The sequence below is a fragment of the Neopsephotus bourkii genome, unplaced genomic scaffold (assembly GCF_033783945.1).
Source record: "Neopsephotus bourkii isolate Nb327-2 ecotype Australia unplaced genomic scaffold, CSIRO-AGI_Nbou_v1 NB_846, whole genome shotgun sequence".
Taxonomy (NCBI): Eukaryota; Metazoa; Chordata; class Aves; order Psittaciformes; family Psittacidae; genus Neopsephotus; species Neopsephotus bourkii.
The window spans coordinates 951,998-979,744 of NW_026901342.1; the positions used below are offsets into that span (position 1 = coordinate 951,998).

The 27,747-nt window shown below is 38.3% G+C and overlaps 1 protein-coding gene across 1 annotated transcript; it reads right to left on the reverse strand.

Annotated features, from left to right (window-relative positions):
- Positions 1-2,883: 2,883 nt before the first annotated feature.
- On the reverse strand, positions 2,884-27,626 carry RAB12 (RAB12, member RAS oncogene family). The gene is made up of 6 exons (XM_061356314.1): positions 27,151-27,626; positions 13,744-13,804; positions 6,298-6,436; positions 5,678-5,767; positions 4,637-4,741; positions 2,884-4,117 (listed from the first exon to the last, which is right to left on the reverse strand). The coding sequence occupies exons 1-6, from the start codon at positions 27,392-27,394 to the stop codon at positions 4,004-4,006; spliced, it is 753 nt and encodes a 250-aa protein (XP_061212298.1). The 5' UTR covers positions 27,395-27,626; the 3' UTR covers positions 2,884-4,003.
- Between the last annotated feature and the right edge of the window lie 121 nt (positions 27,627-27,747).

Here is a 27,747-nt window from a genome sequence, read left to right on the forward strand (position 1 = left end):
GGTCAACAGCCAGATGAATATGAACCAGCTTGTGCCCAGGCAGCCAAGGTGGCCAACAGCATCCTGGCCTGTATCAGAAACAGTGTCGCCAGCAGGGCCAGGGCAGTGATCATCTCCCTGTACTCAGCACTGGTGAGGCCACATCTCAAATCCTGTGTTCACTTCTGGACCCTTCACTACAAGAGAGACATTGAGGTGCAGGAGTGCGTCCAAAGGCAACAAAATTGGTGAAGGGTCTAGACCACAACTCTTAATGAGGAGCAGCTGAGGAAACGGGTTGTTTAGTCAGGAGGAGGCTCAGGGGAAAACTTACAGCTCCCTACAACTACTGAAAGGAGGTTATAGTGAACTGGGTGTTGGTGTGTGTCTTCTCCGAAGTAACAAGAGATAGGACAGGGAGGACAGGAGGAAATGGCCTCAAGTTGTGCCAGGGGAAATTTAGATTGGATATTTGGAAAAATTTCTTCACCTGGAGAGTCGTCAACCATTGGAACAGCTGCGCAGGCAAGTGATGGAATTACCATCCCTAAACGTATTTCAAAGATGCGCAGACGCGGAGCTTAGGGATGTGGTTTAGTGGTGGACTTGGCAGTGTTAGGTTAATGTTTGGAGTTGGCCACCCTAAAGGTCTTTCCCAACCTAACCAATTCTATGATTCTATAAATGGGGGAATGCTGAAATCTCCAGCAAGGGCACACATCCCTCAATTTGCTTTAGCAAGTTCCTGTATCCTGGCTTTGAACTTCCAGCCTTTCCCCCCCCCACCCCCCCACCCCCCCCCATTCTTATCCTCCTTCATCAGAAGTACCAAATGTTGACATTAGCTGTGTATTTCTGCTCTGAAGCAGCAGAACATCTGGTGGAAGGAAGATGTGACTGTCACTAGTCCTCTAGCTCACAGCACCAGTAATTCAAGATGTCCTGGTAAGCCAGGAGTTTTAAGTTTTTCCTGTATCAAGACTCACTATTACACAAAAGAGAAATTTCTTGTCTTCCTGCTTTCCTTCTACTCACCTATGAAGAAGCAGTCTGTTAACCACTGGTTGGATGTCCATTACAGGTAGATCTAAAACTTTATGGACACAATCAAATACTGTATGAGGCTTTTGATACACATTAACTTTGGTTTTGGTACAAGACACACTGATCTATCACTGAAATTGTGCAACTGCAGGAACTTAGTAGTATAAAACCTAACCACGCTGAAATCAGTGGCAAACTACTGCTCAACGACCATGACGTACCTACCATTAATTCATGAAAACCAAGAAACCACTACTACTTTGGGGCAGATGTTACTACCCAATTTCTGACACTCCTGTGATTTCTGCTTGCCATGCTTGCTTATCAAGAGACACTCCTATTTTTGTCAGCATGAAGAAAGTGCCAGGGATAGAGGACCTTGGCAGCATCTGATGAATTTGGTGATAAAGCAGATTGGGCTTGGTATTAAAAGAAAACAATCCCCACACACCCCCTGAAGACTGGGAATGGGCTACCCTTAACCAGAACAGCCATCTGATAATACAGAGTTTAAACAGACTTAAAGCTGCAGCTCATGGTCATTTTCCCTTCATCCTGTGATCTCTCAAATGGTCCATCATTAGATGTCCACAAGGGTTAGGCTGGCTGCTGAACTTCCAGATGAGGCAACAGAGCAACAAGAATAACCTTTTTCCCCACCCATCTTTCCATGGCACACTGCAAATGCCTACTAGGTAGAACAAGGACATAAATGAACTTTGTTTGACCGATATAAAAGTTGCAGAGATAAAATCAGGAGAGAAACCCCTCTTTGGTCTCATAGTACAATGGATGCAAAGCAAACAGTTTTCCTGAATGTTTTATGATATCTAATGAATAATCAAACACATTCAAACACTCTTACATAAATATGTCTTTCTCAAATGCAGTAATTTTTAATTTTTTGGTACAAGAGACTGGGATCCCAATCTGCCTATATACAAACAGCACAGAATTACAAAAAGAAAGTTTATCTAAGTAAAATTTCTTAACTTTTATTAAATTCAAAACTGCAGGAAAAAAAATCACAAGTTTCTAAGTACAAATAAAAACAAATTGGCTAAAATAAAATAGTTGTCAAATTAAAACTCATTTCCATAATTTTCCCCTCCTTGCTACTGCCTACAGTACCATCAGAAATCCTGTAAGCACTTTAGAAATTGATTTCATCTTACCAATATGACAGTAAACCGAAAGTTTACTATGTAAAAAAGCAAACCATTTAGGCACAAGGTGGCAGAACACATAAGCACAAATATAAACCATGCTTCTTTACTTTGCCTGTTGAAATCCAGGTGTGCTAAGGACCTGCATGGTATTGCATTCAGAATGTCAGAGCTTACTCAGTGAAATAAGGGCTCATCTTTTATTTATTTATTAAAATGTTAACAGTTTGCTGTGTCTTTTTTCCTTCTAGAAAACAGAGAAGCTGTTTAGGTCAGTGGTATACGTTACTGGTCAAACCCAGTGTTCTGGCTAGAAGAGTGGCAAAGTGACAAAATGGGTTCCAGCACCAGAGAATGAGAAGCAGAGAAGCTGTAGTGTGAAAAAGACTGGTTCATACTTGTGTTGCCAGTGTAATTAATAGTTTGGTGACCACCTGCTAAGATAGCATGACAAGCAGTCACATGCTGTTTGAAGGTATCAGCTGGGCTAGGTCATCAGCTGCTCTCCCAACAGAACAGTGATCAAGGTGAACAACTAACATCTGCTGCTTTTCTAACTACTCCTAAAGGAACTGTCAAACTGAAAATTAAATCATAACAAAATTAAAACAAGTGTCATTCCATAGTCCAGATTCTACCTTTTACCCATCATTTGATACTTGCCATTCTAATAATAGGTGCAGTTCCACTGTCATTCATAAATACAAAATTTTATTTGCACTTCATTAGTTTAGAAAGACCACAACGTTTTTCAATACCACAACATTCAGGACACACCAAGTTATTCAAATATGTAACTATTGATTTACCACAGCTAAACTAAACAGTGCATTTTAATAAAAGATATACCAAAGATATAATTCACAAATTCATTATCAGACCAAAACCTAACACAGTATTTGCTTGATGGGAATAATTTCCATCATTAGGAAAGAAAATAATTTTACCTTAGATTCCCTTCCCCCCAACCCTACAGATGTCCAGACAAATACACATATATATTCCTTACCACAGGAAAATGTATCTTTTTTTTTTCTTTTTTAAGAATTTGTCTAGGACAGCAGCATTGCTTTTTATACCTTCTTTTAGAACTTCAATATATCTCCATTCTTTTATTGAAACTTAATGATTCTTGCAACCAAGTTTATGCTTACGCAGAAAATTATATATGCTATCTCAGAGTGCAATCTTAGATCTGCACCAGATGTGATGTTTTGGTACACAAAGAAAGGGTGCAGCATTAAACAAAATAAATAAAAGACTGCCAAAAAATTAAATTTAGCTTTTCAATAAATCCAGTCAGCAGAGGATGCTACAGCCAAAAGTGTTTTCACTACATTAAAAGGAAAAATAATGCTGATTATGGAAGCTTTGTACATAAAGTCCTCTGTTTTTAAAAAATTTGTCTTTAAAATAGTTAGCAAAGCACCATATACTTATCTTCATACCAGAAGAGCTTCTGCCTGCCTGTTTATAATAACAAAGAACTATTACAACATTTATGTCAAGAATAGGTATAGATTTAATTTCTCCTCCTCCTCGACCAGAAGTGTGGTAAACCCCCCACCTACTGTACAGTATTTATAACACTGGGGCAATGAATGAAACATCATTGTGAGGGAGAGGGGTAATAATTAAATGTTATAGCTGAATCCTATATCGGATCACATATTTGCATATTTACAAGTTAGTGTGTAGCTCTGACTCGAATAACAAAGTGCAACGAGAAACTGCCGAATGATTGTAGTGCAGAGTAGTACAGATACTTTCTTTACCCTCCTGCTCCTATTTTTCACTCTGTATGGAGTAACAAGTCAACAGCAACGGACATGTGGCCTTGGAGGAGGCAGTTCTGGTGGGATTTCTGGCTCTGGTTGCAGGGACAGGATACTGTTGGACAACTCATTTCTTATAACATCCAGTGGCATCTTAAAGAAAAGAAAAATCACCTGTAAACAGACATCTGCAAAGAACTCGGCACAAAGAACTCGTTTTAAGAGTTCATTTTCAGCCAAAGCCTTAATTGAAGGATGTTTTGGTTTGTATGAGTGAAATACATTCGAGTAAGTTGTGTTAATAATTTCTTTCAGAAAAAAGTTACAAGACATTGGTGAAAATAAAGCCACTTCCTAAACTAATTACAACAAATCACAACAGAACTGCCCACAAATGAAAGCAGGCAAACATACAGTCAGCTGCTGATATATATGGAAGTTATAGCAAAGAGGAAGTATAGCAAATAGATGTTTACCAAATTTGACACCAGTATTTATTAACAAAAGTGTTCATCAGAGTCTGTGAACTACATCATGCCCACTATGTATTAACCAGAAATTTCACCTGGCTCTGCACTCACCCTCTATGTCCTCCCAACAAGTATAAGCAATCACTACTTAAACACTGACCATTTTTGTGGTCAGAGGTGCTAGCACCTCTATATAATTTACCTTTTTAAGAATGTCATCAACAAGTTTTAGAAATATTTCATCCACATTAAAATTATCCTTGGCACTTGCTTCACAGAACCGCATCCCAGTTATCTGCTGTGCAAACTGATGGAAAAGAAAACAACTACATGAAGATATGCACAAACAGCAACAAACAGCAGAACAAGTACTCCTCATAAAACCTTTAAGGAAAACAAAACCCACAACCTTCCTCAAATCTGTGACTGAAGTCTAACTCAATTAATAATTCTGAATCTCCAAGGTACAGCAAATATTGCCACATATAGATAATTTTCACTTAAAGTCTGTTTACTGGAACAGTGTGCTGCATTTTTCCAGACTTAAGTCTGAGAAACTCATGTCTTCAGTTAACATGGATTACTGCAGATTGCCAAAAAGTAGGAGCTTTTCAAAGAGTTAATCTCAACCTCATTAAAATTCAGAAAAGAGAAATACAGATGTAAGAATTAGCCTTGACTCCAACAGATGACAGGTAGCTGAAGGAAAACATTTTGAGTATGTCCATACTGATCGTGTCCTGATGAAGATGGTGCTATGAGGGTCACACTAAGACATATCCTCTCGTCAGGTTCCTTACCACTTTGGGAGTTGAAAGAGAACAAAAGAAACATGAAAAGGTGAGCTAAATAATCAAGCAGGACTGTTGCCTGTCCTAAGATACTACTGAAAAGCAAATGTTTGGAAGAAGGCTCACAAAGATGTGCTGACCATTTGTGAGTCAAGTCTCCACTATATAATCTTTCAGAGCCCAAAAAGGAGTATCCCCTGAACTATTGTGCAGTGCAAGCCAACCTGTAGTTTACTTTCTTTGATCTAAAGACATGCTGCTCCAGTAGTAACACGTATATCTGCATGTTCCATAGAAGTAAATACCATATGGATTTTGACAGAACACCACCACTCTCAATATGCTTCTCAGGCTTAACAGTCTGGGTAAGACTAGCTATAGACCATCAGCAACAACTCCACAGCAGTTTTGCTTCTAATAGTAACTAAGAATTTGGTTAAACCTGTTCTTACCTTTTCTCCCTGCTGTCGAGTAATCTCTCGATCAACTTCACAGTCCAGTTTATTGCCAACTAACAGAAGCTCTGCATCTTCTGAAGCATACTGCAATTAGAACATTTTTAATGCACTAAATCTAGAAATGTAAAGATTTTGTAATGTAAACACAATATGAAAAAAGGGCAACTTCCCTACTAAATAAGGAGCCACACCTATACAGTTTATATGTACACGTTCTTTCCAAAAGATATTTTAGAAATCTTCAATTTTTAAATTTCACTTTTAAAACAAGACTTTAGAACTAGCTGTTCTAGTTTACCTAAGAATGAACAGAATGACCTTATTTCACAGACAGGAAATAAAACTCGCCCCCAGTGAACAGGTAAATGAGTAATGTTACGTATTTCCACTGAGACTTACAACTGGGACAATTGTAGTTAAGGAAGTGGGAATGGACAACCATTTTGCAACATCAATGCATTAATGTTAACTCCTGGCTAAAAGAATCTGCTGAAAATGAGTCAGCATTAGTTTAACAATCCTGTATCAATGCTGTTACAAGTCTTACAGAGTACTTTTGAGGAAAAAATGGCTTCTTACAAAAACTACATAAAAAGAAAATACTTAAGGCCTACCTTATCAATCATTTTCATCCATTTTGGTAAATCATCAAATGTTTCCTTCTTGGTGATATCATACACCAAAATAATTCCCTTGGCACTTCTGTAATAAGCTGAGGTAATGCTGTTGAATCTCTCTTGACCTGCTGTGTCCCTAAGAAGCAGCAGCAAACATTGGCACAAATATTTCACCAATTCGCAAAGTACAGAATAACTTTACATTTTAATAAAAACATCCCCACACTCATTAGACACTCTATCTCCAAGATTTCCTCCTATACGTGGGAATTTCAGGGAAAAAATTAATGGAGCAGCACTTTCAATCACAGAAAGTTTTACATCTGGACTACTTATACCATAGTAACTTCACCAAGAAAGGCCACCAAACAGTTCTACATGTGTCTGAGAATGGAGGTACCCAGCAGATGAAGCTGGTTCTGTGCTGTTGGGGTTTGTCTGTGAGGTCTTTATGTTTGTTTGGGGTTTTTTGTTTGTTCTGTTTTAATAGCTCTGTCAAAAAAAAAAAAAAAAGAAAAAAAAATGGATACATGCTTATCAAACACAGCCAGACACCCAACTATAAAACGAGCAATGCACTGATCACTATGATTCGAGCTTTCAGAGCCTTTCTGGATCAACCACAGCAATTCAACCATGGTTCTAAAACTAATGCTACTGGCAAAACTGAATGAAAAGGGTGAGCAACCACTATGTCATATGTTTTTTGAAAGTAGATGCCTGGCTTTCATGCATGCATCTACTAATGCAGGTGTTCAAATATTTCCATTATCATTTTTATCAATGTAGGCATTTCGGACAAGGTGTATCTACCCTGGAGGCTATTTTTCAGCAAGGTCACCATGTTGCCTGTACTAGCTATGGCTTATGTTCCAAAGTAGATGAGACAGAAGGGCTTTATTTTACTGAATCATGAAAGCCAGTGAACTGCTTTTAATCATATCATCAAGCCTACTTATGGAAGACTTTTGGCAGTTATACTAAAAGAAGTAGCTGGTGCATAATCCTAAGTCTTAAAATGTGACTGGTATCACAACTGGAAAGTAAGTTATATGGTGCCCCAAAGAGATCAAGCATTTGCTGCTTGAGTTCAGCCTCCAGAGTCAATGGATAATTTTGAAATTTCACTGTTAGAGCAAGACAAAAGACGGACTAAAATTAAGAGTGGATGAGGGAAAAAGTTCATGTTTGTTGGCACTCAACTCAGAAGCTTAAAAGGAACTCTCTTCAGCAGTCACATTTTAGACAAAAGGAGAAGGAGGATGAATTTGGGAATGAGATTAACAATGGAGACCTGAAACACTTGTTACCAAAAAAAAAAAGTAATGTTCACAACATGCCACACTGATTGTCCCGAAGAATTAGTTCTTTTAAAGCCTATGCTCAACAAGCAGTAGAATAAAGTACCACAAACCTATCTTGATCTTCAAAAAGTCTTTACGAATGTCAACTAAGCAGGTTTATAAGTGGAATACTTTCTTCTGAAATTGCCACAAGTGTACTCGATAGCAACAAAATTTTGCTAGTGATTTCACAAAGTAAAGCAGTGTTGAACCTTTGTTTCATAGTCTGCGGAAAAATATTGACTAATACTTCACTGCAAGCCAATGGCATTGCAGTAAAGGGCAGAAGAGAATATATCACATCCATTTCTATTTTATTCAAATCCCATTCTCTACTCAGAATTTCTGAGTTACATTTATACAAATTTGTGGGACTCTACAGAAGGTGAAAACAGGCAGCCTGTTTCTGTAAGGTCAGACCAACTTTAGGTGGTTAACTGGTTGCTTTCTTATCACTAATGAGGCATTTTTATTAAAGCAATGCAAGTTCTGGCAGCTGAAATTACATACGTAAGTATTACTCAAGAGTTAGTAACTCTACTTGCTCTTCCATCACTTCTTCACTATGGTCAGATTTAATTTTTGAAAGGTGCTTTGGATATTCATTCCATTAAATATTTAAAAATTCTAGTATGAACCGTTGATTTTCCACATATGGATAACATTGCTTTAGTACTTACGAACATACTACTCAGAATAAAGATCTTGTAGAGCAGCCCCTGCCATGTCTTGCTAATTCATCCTACTGATCAAGCATATTAAGGATGAGATCCCTTTAGCTCCATCATTCTGCATAGACATAACTAGATGGCAGGTGGAAGGGCACATCTAATGTGGAAGAATGCATCAATTCCAGCTTTGCCCAGACTGATGGGAGAAGAAAAATGTTCCTTCCTCCCCACCCCCAGCCCCAACCAATCTTCCTCGTTTTCTCTGTGCCCCTACCAGAACACAGAACTAAAGGGGCTATTTCAGAGTCACCTGGCTGTGCCTTTGGGTCACTGCTAAGAACTTATAGCGACTCCATCTCTGAGAGACTATCAGATCACTCAGTTAATACATTAGAAAAAGAGAGGAAACAAACACACCAATGTCCAACTACCCTCCCTGAAGACAGTCATCATCAGGATGATAGGATAAGCCTAGGGGTAAGCCACAGAGCCAATTGTGTAACATTACTCTCTTCCACTCCAGCTATCTCAAACTTCACGCTTCCCAATGCTTGCTGAGTGCTGTATATCCAAGTCTACCTGGTACTATCAGCCTTTCCTCACTCCACAGCACCCTCAGGCTCTTTAAGTTTATAGTATTCCCAGGCTGTTGCTCTTCCCAGCTGCTGTACCCCCAGGTACTGCACTCCCCTTATGTAAGCTGTTCACACAAATATCACACAAAACTCGTACGCTGGCTTGCTGGCTATTTGAGACACACCACATACTGCGGCCAGTTTAAAACACCCATGGACAGACAGCCTGGCTAATTACAGTGAATTATGGCTGACTTTCTTGGCCTTACTTTAAGTCATTGACTTCCCCACACTTCACGCAACCAATGCCTCTATTGATGCAGCAAGTTTAAATGAAACCAGTCAACAGGTTTCTCACTGTAAGAATGATAATCCTTTCCTTCAAAAAGTGGAAGAAACTAAGATGAATTTGTGGTCTCTAACATTATATAACATTGTACTAGCCTTCAAATAGTAAAGTTAAAATTGGAAAACTATTTCTGCAATAATTTTGGAATGCAACCCCAAGCTACCTAAATAAGTTGCTGTTTGAGAAGAGTATCAAGTTGATCCTTTATGTGGCAAATCTCATCTGCTAGTAATTGCTATCTCATTTTTTCATGAAAATGTGCAGTAAATTCTTCTAATATTGAGGGAAAAATTACAATCCCTAATACAGAGCTATTATTAAAAACATATCCGACTTAAAATGCCATCTTTCCATGTGCAGTGCTGGAGCAACTAAGTTACATCATTTTCATTGATGTATTACACTCCTGCTGCTGGAGTGTTTTAGTAAGAATAGCTATTGAAGCACCAGTTAAATGCTGGAAAAAGAGTTGAGCACTATTTAACAGTATGCAACTTCATTAATTTCATAAGTGATACTAAGGGCTGCTAGTTCTTTATTTGCTCTGGTCAAAATCAACAGAATAAGGAAGTTCAATTTAATTCAAACTCAAGAAGTCCAAATAATAAAATATTACAACTTGATAATGCTTCTGTCATCACCAAAAAAAAAACCCCAGACAACAGATACCCCCTTTTTAATGCTAAAAGCAGTTTTCTTTTATTAATTTTTTAAATAAATTGTTCTAATGTAAAAACACTGGTATTTCTAAATTGTAATCAGAAGCAGTGTATGACTCCTTGACTATCTATCATCTGCCATAATAAAATCCCACTGCATGACTGTTTTCCTGCTTCCAAAACAGAAACTAGACACCACTCCAAAAAATACAAACATTACACCAAACAAAAGCAAATAAAGAAAACACACAAAGACCATTTTCAAGTGTTGACATGTCATATTCACACTATTTTAGACTGCATAAAGTACAATACAAATACAGTTGATCTTAATTAAAATAGGTCTGGATAATTTTTGCTTTACATAAATGCTCTCTCTAAACGAACACATGGACAGACTCAAAACTGGAACAAACAGAAACACAAGGGCAGACTCAAAACTCTCTTTGGCTCTGAAGTTAAATCAGTTTTTTATGACTGGTGGTGTGAAGTGGCAACAGAAAGGAAATTTTTTAAAACACAGATAAACATTAAAGACTCCTTTAACACTTCCATTTTCTGTACTTTTATGGACCCTACAAGCAGTATTTTTTTTTTTATGTTTTAAAGTTATTTTAGAGGTTGATTCTAGTTGTCAAGCTGAGCTTTTTTCCTCCCATAAAACAAAATTACAGTTAAGATCTTTTTTTCTATATGAAATTATTTATTTCAGAGGACCTGAACAGAAGGAACTACATTCTGTTTTATTTCAGGATAGCTGATCTTTTCCTCAAACTACTCCTCACCCCAGAGATTTTCCAAAACAGTAACTGTCCATTAGAAAATGCCAAGCTGTCAGAATGTGAACATTTTATGAGAAGGAACCAATTTAAACAACCTTCAGAAGCAAACCAAAACTCTTTCCTTGCCAGGTCACTGGCTTCCTTGGCATTAAACCTGCAGAGGTACCAGAGAGCCCCTTTGGCACCCCAGCATGGAACTGGGTGTCATGGTAGGGAACCACAGCTTCCAGCAACCACATCCTTTCCTAGGGGAAGCCAGAAGTGACAGCTGCTTCTTTCAGCCAAGTGCCCAAAAGACCCAGGTTAGGGGCACAGTCAGATACCCTACTGTCCTGCTGAGCAACTGCCAGCACACCTATTCTTCAAAGCATGAAAGGGGGTTCCTATTATTTGGCCTAGCAAGCTCTGGAAAAACACTGGCTGATTCACAGATGCTCCTACTCACTTGGACACTTAAGCTATCCAATAGTTGTCATTACTTTAACCCACAGCCTGAGCTGCATGCATGCAAATTTCTTACAGAATATATGAGCTTGTTTCAGGCACAAACTGTAATGTGAAAGCAAATTTACTCTATTTACAACTTCTGGCAGCCCAAGGCACACTACTACTGTTCCAGGTGGCATAGGAAATATGGACACTACTCTGTGCTCTCAGTGCTGTTCTACCATTTCATACTCTAAGGAGCAGGATTATGTTCCTATCATAATGTTTCCTGACTGAAACTCAGGGACCAGATAGGAATAGGTAAGCTAGAGGTGAAAGCAGATGCCACTGTGATCCTTAGCACACAGTATTCCATCAGCAAAGGGATACAGGAGACAAGACCAATTTGTATACTACTCTATTAACAGCAGCAGGTGTGAAAGCTGCTTTCAAAAGGATACCTTGCACACCTAACTGCTTGATACATGTCTGACTTGGTGTAAGTGTTTTACCTGATAAATTGCTTTCCTCTTTCAATCTAACAATTGAAAGTACAATAAGGAGCTGAGGGAACTGGGACTGGTTAGCATGGCGAACAAGGAGACTGAGAGGTGACCTATTTCCTCTCTACAACTTCCTACAAGGAGGCTGTGGCCAGGTGTCTTTTGGTCGCTTCTCTCAAGTAACAAGCAATAGGACAAGAGGAAATGGCCTCAAGCTGCACCAGCGAGGTTTAGATTACATATCTGGAAAAATTTGCCCTGAGACAGTTGCCAAGCCTTGGAACAGGAAGTGGTCAAATCACCATCCCTGCAGGTATTCAGAAGACATAGATGTTGTGCGTTTAATGGTAGCCTTGGTAGTTTTGGGTTTACAGTTGGACTTGGTCTTTTTCAACCTAAATGATTCTGTGATTCTATAATAGTAAGAGTTCATAAATCATCCCAACAACATGCACAACATAATTCAAGATAAATTAGCAAAAGTAGTGCTTATCTAATTGCTTTTCCAAAAAGTAAGTATGCCAAGACAGTTTTAAGGATAAGAAGGGCATTTTAACAGGCATTTTTAACAGCCACTGTTGGAAAGAAAGTGACACTGGCAGAATGTTTTATTAATGGATTTAATCATATTCTAAAATACTACCTTTTTATATTCGATTTTCTTAATCATTTTAGCAGGGCTTCACACAGGAGTAATGGTCACATTTTAGCAACCTATAAATTTTCAGTTTTAAAAGTTTTCTATATCCTACTAGCATATTCTCAATATGTGGAAAATAATGGTTTAAATGTATCTTTTCCAACAAGACATACTCCTATATTTATTCAACATGAAGAAATTGTTTGATAAGCTTAGCACATTTCATAGCAAGAATTCATATCAGGCATACAGTAGCATCTTCATATCGGATTTTTTTTGTTACCTCTGTTAGCTTCAGTAGACCCTGGCTAACAATTGCTGGCTCAACTGCCAGGCTTGTGGTCACAGGTTTCCAAACAGGGACAGATGATGGATGAAGACATGCCACTAACATTCAAGTATTAGATGACTGATGATACCAAAGATGAAGCAGCAGTTAACTCAGAGGGAAGCAAGACAGACACATGGTGTGACAGAGTTGATGGTGACCTGCCAAGAGGAGTTAGTAAGCTGAATTTACTGCATCCATGTAGTTAATGAGAAACCACCAGAATATCCCAAAAGTGTAACAATGAGTATATTTAGAGCTTCCTCCCGCTATGAACTGTTAGTGAGTTTAACAGTTTAACTACAATGCCAATTATGCACCACACACTGTTAATAAACCAAAGCTAAGCTTCTACACAGCAATATGTAAGATTAATGTATAGAACATAGCTGGCTTATTCTCTCATAAAAATGTTTATCTACCGTATTACTTTGCATGACAAAGGAGCTCTTAAGCTCAATAATTTCTGAACTATAAAAACTGTATTTATCATTCACATGGAGAATCATTATCAGAAAACACATAAAGTACTCCAGAAAGGAAAACTTAGCTCAGACTTTGAGCATTCTGTCATAAGACTTCAGTACCAGTTACGGTGTAGTCTTATTTCTATGGGATCATTTTACTTCTCAGTGCTGTTTTGAGTGGATATAATTTACTTAGTCTTGAATGCCCTTCACTTTAAAGTTCTTTAATAGAGCTCCAAAGAGACAGCACTACCCATACCAAGTTTTACAAAAACAATTTAGAAAACACTGTACAGTTGTTTTAGAATTGTTGTTACAATTAAAGTCAGTTTTAAACAGTCCAGAAAATAAAAAAAATAAAATACAACAGCAGCAGCGAAGTGTACTTTTAAATAGCGCCTATTTAACACAGTCACCTTTTGTTGTTTGTAGAGCTCCTAATTCTGTTTCTTATGTAGATGATGTCATTCTTTTAGGAAAAGGAGCTTGAGACCTCTTTATCTCCCCTTATTCCCCTTTCCCCTCATAAAATTCTAAGAACTATTTGGTTTTGCTTAAGTCTTATGGGAATGGCAGAGAGGAGGAACAGGGTAAGAGCTAAACCAGCTTATTACAGTTAATAGTATTAGACAAGCATATTAATTCATGCTAGAACATAAAAATTAAAACATACTGCTGGTTGCACATTTGTTTTACTTACCAGATTTGTAATCTAATTTTCTTTCCTCTTAGCTCTACTGTTTTGATTTTAAAATCAACACCTATAAATAAAATACAGTAAACAGAAAAGGAGGAATAAGAAGCAAAACTAATGAGTTTTTTTTTAAATAATTTCAGTATCAGCTTATAACAGTAAGGGTTTGCACCACTATGGGTCACATTAGGAACATCATGGGGATTTGATAACCACAATATAGTCTGTGAGCCTTCCAATTTGGCAGCATCACACCACAAACGTTCCAATTTGTGCAACACCTCCAGCAGCAGGTAAACCCAAGGGAACAGTAAAACAACAGGCAGGGTATGTCTGTTTCCTCCCTATTCACCTTGACTCTAAAGTACAAGCTTGCTCTCCCTCCAACTGGCACAGATGCCCTAGAGCCATGGAGTGAACCAACCCCTCCACATCAGTTTTTCTCTCTATTAAAAGGAACGATACACATCTGGTTTCCAAGCTGTGATGCTTAGCTTCTGTAAAGTACTTTAGCAGAAGTGCTGGAATAGTGGCTGGTTTATGAAGTTTGTCAGCACTGTCATTCTTAATTCCTGCAAATACATATTTGCAAACTGCTTAGATTTAGAAAGGGTATTTGACTGTTATAATTTCTTTTATACCTGTATGGTACTTTTATCCATCATCTCAAAACTCCAACCATATTCTGAATGCATGCTAAATGTAAATGTAAGATAAAACCATGAAGTCCTTGTTACACAGAAAAATTTTTCTTCTATTAAAAAAACAAAAAACAACCCACAACAAATCTAGGCTGGCAATCAACAAGTAAGACATACTATGATCAAACAATATGATCAAACAATACCTAAACACAAAAGATCACCACCTCAACTACAAGAATATTTCAGGTTATAAATGTCCTACAGTATCATAGCATTTGTAGGTTGTGAACCTGTTGATTTTAGTATATATCTGTATCAAGAGTTTTGCTTCAGTTCTTTCTGAACATCATCCCTCATAACAGTGATAAATCAAACAGGGGGAAATAGAAAACCAAGAGAACATGGTACAGACTGGGACACTTAAAACTCACATAAAAGTGCAAAAGCATAGTGTGAACACACTTGCACTACTTCACATACAATTGTATAGCAAGGACTGGGATGAAAGTGAAGAGGAAAGAGATCTTTATTTCCTCTAACTACACATTTTCCCGGTGTCTGCCCTTGGTAAAAACTAAGTGCCCCTGCTGATGCTGTTAGAATCAAGACTGGATTGTAACTTTGAAAAAAAGGACTGAACTTGGTCCTTATGCAAAGCTTTTAAAAAAAAACTAATAATTTAGGTATGGTGGGGAAAAAAAGTGCATTCTACATCCTGAAAGCCAGCTACACATTGTTGACTTGGCATGTAAGTCAAATTTTTTTCAAGACTGTTATGTCTGTAAAGTTGTTGATATGAGACAATAAAATGGAGTAAGTTTTAAGAAACTAGACAGGCTTTACTGATAGAAATATAAAGGATATGGTCAATTTTATTTTTATCTCGCAAAACAGGTTGCCACTATTCAGCTAGACTAAATAAATGGAAGGATCATTGACCTTCATTCTCCTTAACAAAAATCCCTTTGAACAGCTTGCATTTGCACACCACATTGTGATAAAAGTATTCGTTATCATCATAACATTTGTTCTCCTTCTCCATGTCCTTAAAAGCATCTAGCACCCTTATTCACCAATTCTAGAACTATTCAGGACATACGATGCTTATACTTCACTTACTAAAATTTATCCCATTCAAACCCTAGTAAGGTTCTTAGCCAGTACAGCAGCTAAAGAGTTAAACTGATTTGTACTATGGCCTACAATTTTAATGGCAATTTTCAAGTATTCACATGCAAATTGGAAAAAAAATAATAGAAAAACAGAATGATTATCATTTCAGGGCATTTATTTATCCTAATGTTAAGAAACAGTTTCTACACTTTTGAAAAACCACCATCTGTGTTAGTGTAACAGCAGAACAGAGTGAAATGATCCAGCTATGCTCTACTATCCAAAATATGGGAAATAAGAAAAGCAGTAATTACAAGAATTCTATTAATGAGAGCTTTTTTTTATAGAGACACACAACCATTTCTACTGTTAAAAGCCTTCTGTACATAAATGCATTCAGACTATGAAATACAATCATCTTAATTGTCATAGCTTTGTCTACAGCAAAGACAGGAACTTTACTTGCAAATAGGTATTCACTAAAATTGCTTCAAATCTCTCATTTCTTAAGGAAGTTTGAATTAACCGCCCACATGTCTCAACTCCAATTCTCAATCCTGCCATTAACTTATATACAACACAGTATACAATTTGCCTTTCATCTGAGAAGTTAGGTTAAAACAAAAAAATAATCTTGCTCTTCTCCCCCACAGAAACATAGGCAGAAAGAAGGTGGGTATACTTGTCTTAGGCTAAAAATTATACTGGTAGAAGAGCTTGATCTAAGCAGAGAGAATATAGCTCTGCTGTTTAAAGCCCCACTGTCACACAGCAAAAGGAGTCCAAACCATCTCCGATCCAAAATTGTGTAATAAAAACCTTCAAAGAAATATCATGCAAGTTTCACTAACTCCACCAAAAAATATTTTTATTTCTGTAGAAGTGGTTTATACGAACCAAGGAACAAAAAAGTTCTGTTGCAATTTTTAAAAGGAAAACCAAAGCATGAACTATAGGGAGAAAATTCGCCTGTTACAATAGATTTTCAACTTGGTACTTCCTGGGACTAGCAGGCACAAGGTATGAAGTAGAAAATAGCCTACATACTGAAGAGGTGGTTTTAAAATATGTTAACAGTGTACTTACTTCAAAAGCAGATCTTTCTATCAATCATCTTAAAGTCAGACCATGAAACATTTTCCCTGTTAAATTTTGCAACGAACAGGGCAAACCAGTAACAGTTTTGGAAAAGCAGATTCTTCTACAGAACTGTTTGAATTATTTAACACCTAAGTCAGATAGCTTGCAAGAACTACACAAAGGTTGCTCAACTGCTTTTCATAATAAGTAATACTCTGCAAGCATAAACACAATACCAAAAGCTTCATGTCTGCCAATACTGAAAGAAAAAATCTGGCAACTTTCCTTTTGCACATGAAGAAACAAATTCCTAAGCCTGTCAGGTTTCATTACCCTGTTTCACCACAGACCTGCCAAAGGTAGCGCTTCGAGTTTATGCACAAATTAGTAATTTAATTAAAACAGCAACACAGTAATTTGTTTTCCACTTCAATTTCAAGTATCATCTTGAGTTAAGAAAAAGTTCAACAAAGCAAATTATTTAGCTTGATTAATGTCAGTGAAAATACCTCAATGAAAAGTTTCTGTACCAGTAAAATTATTCCAGCTATTAAAAAAAAGATGAAAAACTGTTAATGTTCTCTGAAAGTCAGTCAGAAAACTAACCCTTTCCGTTATTATAGATAACGGATACTAGTCACACATGATGTTCAGAGTTATACAACTGCACCTTTTCATTGTACTTGCAGTTGTAGAACAGAAGATTTGGACTAACTCTTGAAAATTCCCATTTTTCAGCAAAATAACTGAAAACAATTCTTTCAAGTATCTCTATTTGGCACAGGATAAAGAAGGTATTAAGTCTGCTCTTAGCAAATGGTGTTTGGGGCTTTTTTAAGTGCTTTGTAATACCTCAATGAATACATTGTTGATGCCAGCAATACTTTAAATAAATTCTTTAAAATCCTTGCTTCAACAAACCCTTAATATACAGTTGCTCTAAGCAAGATACATGTTTCTCAGTCTTGTTAAACCTAATTCTAAGACATGTTAAGTAGAGGCAAACTGTCAGAATTTTTTCAGGTTTCATGCTGTTTGTAATGATAGTTGCAGTCCTTGCACAGTTACCACTCACACAAGCCAGATCCCAAAACACAACTAATACCCAAGTTTAATAAAAATTGTGCATTTGTTCTTTGTTCAGTACCACCAGAGGCTACTTGAAGCTATATAGCTGCATGAACAGTGGTGTGCTAAGACACGTGCACTGACAGACAGGACTGGTGTAACACTCTACTAGCACAGCTACACCGTTTCCCACCGTGCACCTCCAGTTATGGTGGGTATTGCCTGAAAGGATGTCAACACCATCTAACACAAGCCATTTAAGCATCTTGTGTCATTAATTATGTAAATAGAACTGAGGGCATGGGTTTATATATAGTTCAACAAAACAAAGGAATCAATAATTACTGTTGACAACTGTATTAAATCTGAACAGCATGTCTTATAAAAAGAAAGGATTGTAGAAGGCTCTCTTCAGCTGCTACACCACCACAAAACTATTGCTGGTTTGCATGCTACCTAGTTTGCATTTTAAATGCTTGCTGGATAATTTATTGAATAATGAATAACTAACTGTACCCATGTCAGTGAAGCCAACAAGTGCATGTGCTTATGATTATACTGAAGTGTGTCCTTTGCCAGGTCACAGTGATGCAAGGGGAACAAAAAGGCTTACCACAATCTCCCCTGCAATTACAAATTCAGCTTCCTATTGTACATCAGACTTGCAAGGACCACAGGCAATCAATGTTTTGTTATTACAAATTGTTGTTAAATAACAACAATATTCAGTTGTTCTAAAATCACTGCATTCCCACCATAGTAAATCCAGATCACCACCTCTCTTCGTATGATTTAAAGGTGTGCATTTCGGATATCAGAATCTGACATCCATTTTACTCTGGAAAAGGTTTGGGTGTGGGTTTGTTTGTTTTGGGTGGGTTTTTTTTTTTTCCAATAATTCAAACAGACAACCCATACACATGTAAGAAGTAATGAAAAAGGCACAAAAATACAGATCTCAGCCCCTAGTTTGGGTTTCTAACTTTGTACCTGTTAAGTGTTTCAAAGTATACTTCTTCAGCTTGCCCTACCCCTAGGAACTACAAATGAGCTACTTTCCTTTCCCCACAGGCTAGGTACACATCCAATAAGGCATTGAGTATAATAACGCTTATATGGTGTGTGTAAGCTAAGATTATTAGGTGAGGATTTTCAAATTTTTATACAAAGCACACTGTCTTTGTTAACAGCACATGGACTTTAGATTAAAAATATGCTTCTTGCAAATGAGAACATCTATTATGACAAGCACTCAGTTGAAACTGTTTTTTTTTTTCCAGTGAAAATAAAGGGCTGGTAGAATAGAAGAGGTGTTTATTTGTTTTTTAAAGTATATTAAACACCCTGTTAAGCAACCTGTCTGCACTCTTTTCAAAAATAAACAGCCTTAAAGGAAAGAAAACAGACACTCAAAATAGAAGTGCACTAATGAAGTTCTAGATAAGGGTAAGTCAGTGAAGGTGATGTATCCTGTCACTGAACCAAACTTGAGACCATTCCAAACTTCAGACTGAAATCCAATAAAAATGGAGTCTAGCCCAGAAAAGAGTATAACATATTATTTTCTTGCCCCAAACAGGAAATAAAAGTTATCTATGAAAGCACAAACTGAAACATACACAACTGGGTCTAGCCTCTCTCTTTAAAGCCCAAGAAAATTGTTTAGGAATAAAACAAATAGTGAAAAAACTTCTTAAAACGTATTTTGCATTTATGTTTTCATACTTTTCCCCCCCCCTCCCCACTAAGTGCCAGAAAAAGGAAGTGGAAGCTGTTTTGCTTAATGCACACAGTGACCTTTCTGAGGCCAAGATTTCCTGATAATAAAGTTAAAGGAAGAACTGGGAAAACTGATGCAAACGGAGCACAAAAAAATCCCTCCAACTAAAATCAATTCCAACAGACTAAATTTGCATTGGCCTATTAGTGATTTTCATCAAAGCAATTCGACCAGTGAAAAATAATCAGACTGCATTTAAAGAAACACAATCAGTTTAAACAATCAGAGGTTGTACATTAATTAACCATTAGAACAAACATATAATTCAAAGACTGCAACAGTTTATTTAATTTGGACATCTGACAGCATTATATAGACAAATTTCCTTAACTTCTGCTACAACTGATGACTGAGGTCACATGCTTCTTGAGCTAAGAATCAGCTTCATTAGTCCTGGCCAGTAACTAAATAACAGTACAACTTAGACCTACCCAGAAACAATTGAAGTCAATGAGAATATGCTCAGTAGCTTTGATACTGATTTGTACTGTCTTTCTTGAGATGGGGGAAGCCAACAACAACAAAAAGTACATGGGGGGGGAGGAGAGGGGAAGATTAGGAAAACTGTTTGGAGAAAAAAAACAAATCCAAACACATTTTATCTTATTTTAACTTAAGCCGTAAGACGTGCAGTTAATTTTAACACACACTAAAGCAGAAACACGTCTGTCAAACTGCATGTTATAATTTAAAGATTTGGAAGCATTAAGTATTAGTCAGATATGAGCCGGTTTGGATATTATTTTAAGGGCAGGTAAAGTACATTGTCCATAAAGCTTCAGCATGTAATTCTAGAATGATTGACATGCAGACATTTGAGAACTGCTTGCCTAAAATAAAAGTGTACCCATATCTCAACTGGCAACTGTGCTACAGACCACAGTGGAACAGATAAACCAGCAACAGGAAAAAAATAATTTATTAATGTATATGTCATGACTAAATTTTGAAGGTGCAATTTTAATGAGTTTTTGGGACACGGTGATTTTTGAATGTCCATCATACAGCCTTTAAACATCCCAGATCTTTAGTACTTCCAAACTCCATGAGAATGGAGAAAGTTACAATTTGTTTACATTCTTGTGGACAGTAAATTCAACCTTTCACAAAACGTAGGCTTTTGGCACTATTTATGGCACAAAGTTCAAAGTGTGAACCAAAATACTGATACACAATGAGGTGGAAAGGGAACTTGTAAGGAATTAGACTGCATCTTCCTGAACAAGACTTAATTTCAGACATCTGATTACACACAGGAAAACGGAGTGAGCCACTACTCTATCACAACCTGAGCTGAACAGAAAATTGCATGCCAAAAAAAAACCTAAATTATTTAATAAGCAGCACTATCCAGATTTTAAAAAGGTGGAATATATTTCAAAATAAGACTGAACTTAGCGTTTTGGGTATTAAGTTTTCCAATCTTTGACATATCAGAAGAAATAAGTTATAAAGGTGTTGCTATATGCTGTTAAATAGTTGCAATCTTAACAACTGGAAATATTAATCCTCCTGTTTAAGGACAGCCTAGTGAAGATAGTTTACAAAGATTTCAGCATGTTTGTGATAAAAAGCACTCTAAAAATCCTGTTTCTTCCATTTTTTAGTATAGGTAAACTACAATTACTCTGCATAGTGCATGCACTATTTTTATTAAATGAACATTCAGGCTCCCAGCTCCCAGAAAGAAATAAGAAAGTCCATAACCGAGACTCATACAGCCTGACTGTACTTTCTTCCTTTGCTACTGACGTGCTCAGCTGTTCACAGCAGAGACTGAGTTTGACAGCTGCATTCCACTCTCCTTGCAAACTAAACTCTACAGTCAACACCACTCAAGTGGTTTCTTCATTTTGCCTATTGCTTTATTTGTACATTCTCATATATGTACTAACTAGGGGTTTAGAAGGTGCTCTGACAGTTCTGTAGTGTTGATATAACCCAGTACCTGCATATTTCTATCAGCGGAAGTTAACATCTAATTTACAAATGAAGAAAACAAAGTCAATTTCATATTTGCTTTTCTTTGCAAGCTTTTGTTAATTAAAACCCCCATACCTCCCCAAATCTGAGTTCTTGAACCCTGATAATTTATATCACCTACCTAGTACATATTCCTATATTAGAATATAGTTTTGTTACCTTCTGAGGATTCAAACCATTATGCATAGAAAACAATTGCTGACTACACCAAATGCTGTAAAATATGCTTAGTTGACACATAAGGCAATCATGACTTGCCTGGTCCTTTAGGTTGCTGTAGTCTCTTGCGTCAATCACAAGTGGCTACACTGCTCCTAAAGGTAAAATACAGCTTCCAGGCAACACAGGCTTCTACTGCTAGTTGCATTTCCTAAACTCATGGTTACAGAACTGAAAACAAACAAGACAAGTTCATAGGTACTCTCTAATTATCTTAAGGTTTTGTGCAAGTCAAAATTGTTTTCTACGAGAGTTTCCAACCTCCTGCTCTCTTATATTTGTAGTTTGTCAAGTAGTTGCAGCACAATTAATGAGATACTTGTTTATTTACACTATTGCTCCCTAGCCAAAAATCCAGTCTATAAGAAAATATATGTATTAACACCCTGAACATGCAAAGATAAGAATGGTTGATTCTCACAGAAATACTTATCACTGACCACAATTTTCTTCCTTTGTACAATGGCAAAAATGTATCAGAGTTAAAAGCTGATTTTGTGTGTAAAGCAAGAACATCTTTCTGCTATTTTGTCATGATGTGGTAAAGCAAGGGACACCTATTTCTACCTTTTCCTCCCTTTCCCCACCCCAACTAAGTTTTCAGTGCCATCTTATGGAAGAGGAAAAACAAACTGGAAAGAAAAATTAAAACAAATTATACTTACTACAAAGAGCACACACAGATACAAGCACAGCAAAAAGACAAGTGTTGTTCTAGTTGATATGGGATGTTTTTTGGAAAATTTTATATAGATTGTTCTTCATCTCAGATTACATGAAATTACTAAACTTGGTTTTAAAAGAATTTTAATTATTATTTACAGAAAACTATTTTTCAAAACCACATGCCACATTTACAGTGCTTGTGAGAATAAACACTGAGTAGGTAACTGAAAAACTGAGAAGCAACTTCAAGGGCAGTTCTGAAAAATTACTAATACTTTTTAAATGAATAGGTTGATACTTTTAAGTGAATATAATTATGTTATATGACAAGCCTGTGGGAATGGAACTTAACATTTATGTTGTTAGTCCACATTCTTGAAGGATAAGGAGAACAAGGAAAGGGTTTGAATTGTGTCAGAACTATATATATATATATATTTATTTGTATATATGTATAACATATATATGTGTGCATGGACTGAAACCAGAAGCTGCCTTCCTAAAGATTACTCTGATAAAATATAAACCTAAAGTTTTTAACACTGATATTGTTTATTTGATGGACGTTAGGCATTTTGCATGTACATAGGCATTTTAAAAAGAACTGACAGAGAAGACTGCTTGGAAGAAAAAGCTAGAGAGTGCTGTAAATCTAATGAGTTTCCATCTTACATACCATCTCACACTAACATCAAAGTAAGGTGAACCAAGGTCAAAGAGTAGTTCTGTGAGTCAAAGGAGTCTTACACTGCAGTACATTTACATGCCACTGATCTGTATCCCACAGGCTACTATTAGCCCAAAACAGATCACAGGTTGCCACATTTCCATCCTGATCCACAACAAATCTTTCCATTACAAACTTAGCTGAGTAACTCCACCTGTGATTTTGCTTGTAAACCAGGACTGAAGAAACCTTCAGTGTTCACAAGTCTGACTGTAGTTTCCTGTGAAGAGCTCTGACCTTACCAAGGACAAGGACTCTATCCAGAGATGCTTTCAGACTTAGTGGAAAAGAGCTGAAGGGTAAGACTAGGCCTCAGAAACTTCACATACTAAGCCAGCGTGTAAAAGAAAAGCCAAGGAGTTCAACTTGATTTGAGTGGGAGAGCCAGCCATCTGAGAGGTGAGTCAGTGCAAGGCCTCAGGGTAAGAGATTAAAACCCAGAGAGAAGGGTACTGCCTGCAGCAAAATTAGGTAGACAGGAAATACTGCTGAGTACAGGAATTTTTTGATCTGTCATGGCAGTAAAACAGAGGAGAGAAATTGGGAATGAGCTAAAATTTGGTGTATGCAGGTAGGACAGACAACTGCGCGACTTGGACAGATGCTGGGAAGAGAACAGAGACCTCTGCTAAGTAAAGAGACTGATGAAAAAGAAGGTGAGATAGCACCGTTAAAAAAAATAAAATTATAACATCACCACTATGGAGATCTGAATTAAGATTAATTTCTTTCAGAATAATAACTACTTGGGGCAGGGTACGGAGTGGGAAGAAGCAAAGGCAAGCATTCTTCCTTCACTTCCCATCTTTGAATCTTTTCACAAATGAGGCAGTGAGTATTTATCCACTACTTTTGGAAAGATCATCCTTTTTCATGCCAAATTTGGCATTCCTATTTTTAACTGTCAAGTCTGAAAAACCTCGAAGTGACAGTTTTGGGTTCTGTTCCTGTATGAATAATGCAGGTACATGGGAGTAAGGTAACAAATCATAAACAGAGAACAAACTGTATTTTAAAAAAGGATGTATATTTATGTTTGTTGACAAAGCTAATATGATGCCAATATTACCCATGGACAATTGTTAATCCATTATAGAAGTTACTGTAACTCATCTGGATTTAACACTGGCAAGAAGAGAGTAATTTTACATCACTGAAGATACAGAGGAATGTATCTAAAAACAATTTCTTCACCCAAACAATAAAAATAGTTATAACCTAGTAGTAAGAACAAACATTCAAACCCTAGCACATAAAATTGGAAACAGCAACATCATTTCTCTGTCAAGCACACGCTAAAATCAGTAAACATTTGAGCATATTGTGTATTCACAGTACTATGTAAATAGCAGATTAAGTAGACACAATATTCTATGCAACTAACTTAATGCCCAAAATAAATACATCAAAAGAATTTCAGATCAACAGCACACTGTGTGCCGTTACGAATAATGTGCTGAAATCTGCCAAGCTATTTTTGAACACTTTCAAAGAACTTCAGTATTTGCGACAAGACTGAAGACATGTTGATGTGTTTTTATTACAGAATTTACTTTACCAATCTGGCAATGTAGTCTTCTTAAATTAGCATTAAAATATTGTATCTTTCTTAATTGAATCCACACCTCCTCTTTTCAGCAGATACACTCCACTTTTCAAAGACACAGCATTATTATCCTAAACAGCACTTAGGGGCAGGAGATGGCCAAAGATTTTGGACATGTGCATTTCCTCCACTGTCAGAGAAGCCCTTCAAGTAGCCTGTACACTTTCAGACAAAAGGTTAAGTGTTGAAAGTTGTTCTGTTTGGCCTATACTTCCATGGGTTTAGAATTAAACCAGAAAAGGTGGAAACCATGATAATAAAGGTAAGGGAGTAAATATGTATTCTAGCATGGTATTTTAAATACAGCTTCACTAATATAAGGTAGATACAACAAATTTTAGTTGTTTGCATGTTTACATCACTCTTTCAAATTTAATGTTGAGGTATACTCGGTTTACAAAACTTCCCCTAGAATCATATCAGTCACAGGGTCTTCAACAGCATTTCAAAATACGTTCTTCACTTGTAACTCTTGAAAAACACTGCAGCAAGTGGCGGCAAAGAAAGGGCTTTATGATTTCAACTGTGTATCAAAGTCTGACCTCAGGTCATTTTGGAGTGTGGGTTATTTTCAATTCACATGAAATGTTAATAGCAGAGGTTACTTTTTTTACTCTGTAGTTCAAAAAAGTAGGGTGCAAGCTGTGAAAAGCTTTTCCACTTGGCAGTCAAAGGATCTGGGGGAATCTCAACAGCTCTCAAGTTTAGTCAGAGGACCTTGAAAGAATGCCATTAATGCAGGTCTTTCTAGTGCATTTTGGTACAAGCTGTTTCCCTATGGTGCTTTATGTTGGCACACTTTGTACATCAAACATTATGTAATCTTCTGTCTAGCAGCATACCATGTTTCTTTCCTGTTTCTTTTCTAAAATAAGGATGCTTCTCTGCTTCAATCACTGTCTGAGTTACCTAGTAAATCAGTTTTGCTTACAAGGCACCAGCCTGGAAGTCTGAACTGGGGTTTAGAGCACCCCACTTCTCAAAATTTGCATCAGGAAACTAACCCTAGCTCCAGACAACAGCCCAACCTTAAAGGAAGCCTTAATGCTGGTCAATCCAAAGAAGATGCATGTGAATTCAAAACAACATACTGACCTGCAGAATTCATAAATAATACATTTCACAATTAGTTCTATTTCCTCAGCTGTACCATATCTTCAATGAAATCTGTCCATCTATAGAAGTCACCAGTGTTTCTTAACTGCAACATATCACTTAACGATTAACGCTTCTGATACATTACCACTGTCTAACTTCTACAAAGTTACCAGCTTCAAAACAAAAATATACTGACACTAACCATGCTAATCTGCACTACCAGATTTTTATTTTTAGAGGACCTAGAAAAGAGTGAAATAACTGATAAAATACATATTAAAACTAAAGTAAAAGTAACTGTATATTGCTTTGTCACCAGAAGACAGTTTTGGAGAGTAGTAATTCAGCATCTAAAAGGCAATTCAATCACTTTTCATCAGATGCCGTAAGTTTCCTCACATTCCAGGCTACAATTAATCTAAGCATACATACTATCCAATGACACAGAGTTAACAAGCACTTTGCTGCAACACTCAAGAGTTCAACTCCAAGGACAGGACTCCAATAACAATGCAGACTAACTTGCTTGTTTTCCTTCTTTTACCCTGTCGTGTATTAAAAGACAGCAGGCCTTAAATTACCCCCAAGACTCATACAGATGACTAAACCATAAATAAAGACAGTGTACTCCAGAACTAGGAGGTTGCTCTCCAGTTAGCTATGTGAAGAGTGAAACACACAGTGTGCTCAAGAGGTACTACTCTTCAAGAAACAAAACATAACTTCCTCATATCTAACATCATGGGGGGCAGGGGGTTCTTGATGAAGGTGTAACAGAAAACTGAAGTTAATCAGACTACGGTCTGGAAGAGTGTTTTAAGTCCCACTGACTACATTGAACGCACACTGTGCAGCTTTTCAACTCCCGAAATACTTGTTTCCCTATATGAAACACCCAAGACAAAGCCCCACAAACAAAACCCACAAAACTCCCATTTTACCAACCATCCCTAGTTTACTATTATTTTTAACCTGTGCTCTTTGTTTGTCGTTAGCAAGGCTGAAACTGAATACCCAACACCTTCACAGAACTTGCAATGATGTAACTAGGCCGTCCACGATCTTTCCGTCAAGAGATGGAAAGTTCGGCAGCAAGGGCTCCTTCCCCACACTGCCCATGAGGTTTCCACTGTGGAAGTTGGAGGAACCCAGCCGGCTTGAGCAAACCCCTCTCCGCCGGGCGGAAGTGGGACGGGGACCACCACCAAGCACCCTGAAGGGGACGAGGCCTGGGAGGCCCCGAGGGAACACCCTCAGGCCGGCATGCGGTGAGGGGGCCAAGCTTGGGGAAAAGCGGGCGAGGGGCCAGGGAAGGCGGCAGCCACAGAGTCCCGCGTACCCCCGGCCGGGCCCTGCAGCAGGGTGGGCACAAGGGGAGGACACCCCCCTCCCCGGGACACGACGGGCACGGCCCGGCAGGCTCCCTTACCCACAGTGGACTTGCAGGCCTCGCAGAAGGTGTCGTCGGTGAAGCGCTCCATGAGGCTGGTCTTGCCCACCCCCCGCGACCCGATGATGATCACCTGCAGCTTGAAGTCGGCCGGGCGCGGCGGCTGCTTCCTGCGGCGGGACTGCCCCCCGGAGAGAGCCGGCGACCCCGCCGCCGAGCCCGCCCCGAGGTCTAGCCCACCTCCCCCCACCCTGCGCTGCTGCAGCCCCGAGCCCGGCTCCATCAGCGACGCATGCGGCGGCGCCGCGCTGGCGCCGCGCTCCCTCGCCGCGCCCCGCGCTCCCGCCCTCCCTGCCACCGGCGCCGACACAGCGAGGCAGGGGGTGGAAGGGGGACAGGAAGGACGAGAAACGCCCGCCACCCGGCCCGACCCGAGGGGAACAGCAACACCGACACCGACAGGAACGGGAACTGCGCCGCCGCCGGGAGCGGCGCACCCAGCCCTGCGCCAGGCCGCGCAGCGCCCCCTACAGTGCGGGAGCCGCGGCCCCGCGCCGCAGTGCCGGGGGCGGGGAACGGCAGCGCTCCCGTGCCGCCCTTCCGCCGGCTTTGTGCCGGCCGCGCGTTCCCGTCGCC

Coding starts and splice junctions, on each gene's coding strand:
- RAB12 (XM_061356314.1), bottom strand. CDS start 27,394: ATGGAGCCGGGCTCGGGGCTGCAGCAGCGCAGGGTGGGGGGAGGTGGG. Junction 6,437..13,743: donor AAAATTAGATTACAAATCTG/GTAAGTAAAACA, acceptor GCTGCTTCTTAG/GGACACAGCAGGTCAAGAGA. Junction 5,768..6,297: donor GGATGAAAATGATTGATAAG/GTAGGCCTTAAG, acceptor TTCTAATTGCAG/TATGCTTCAGAAGATGCAGA.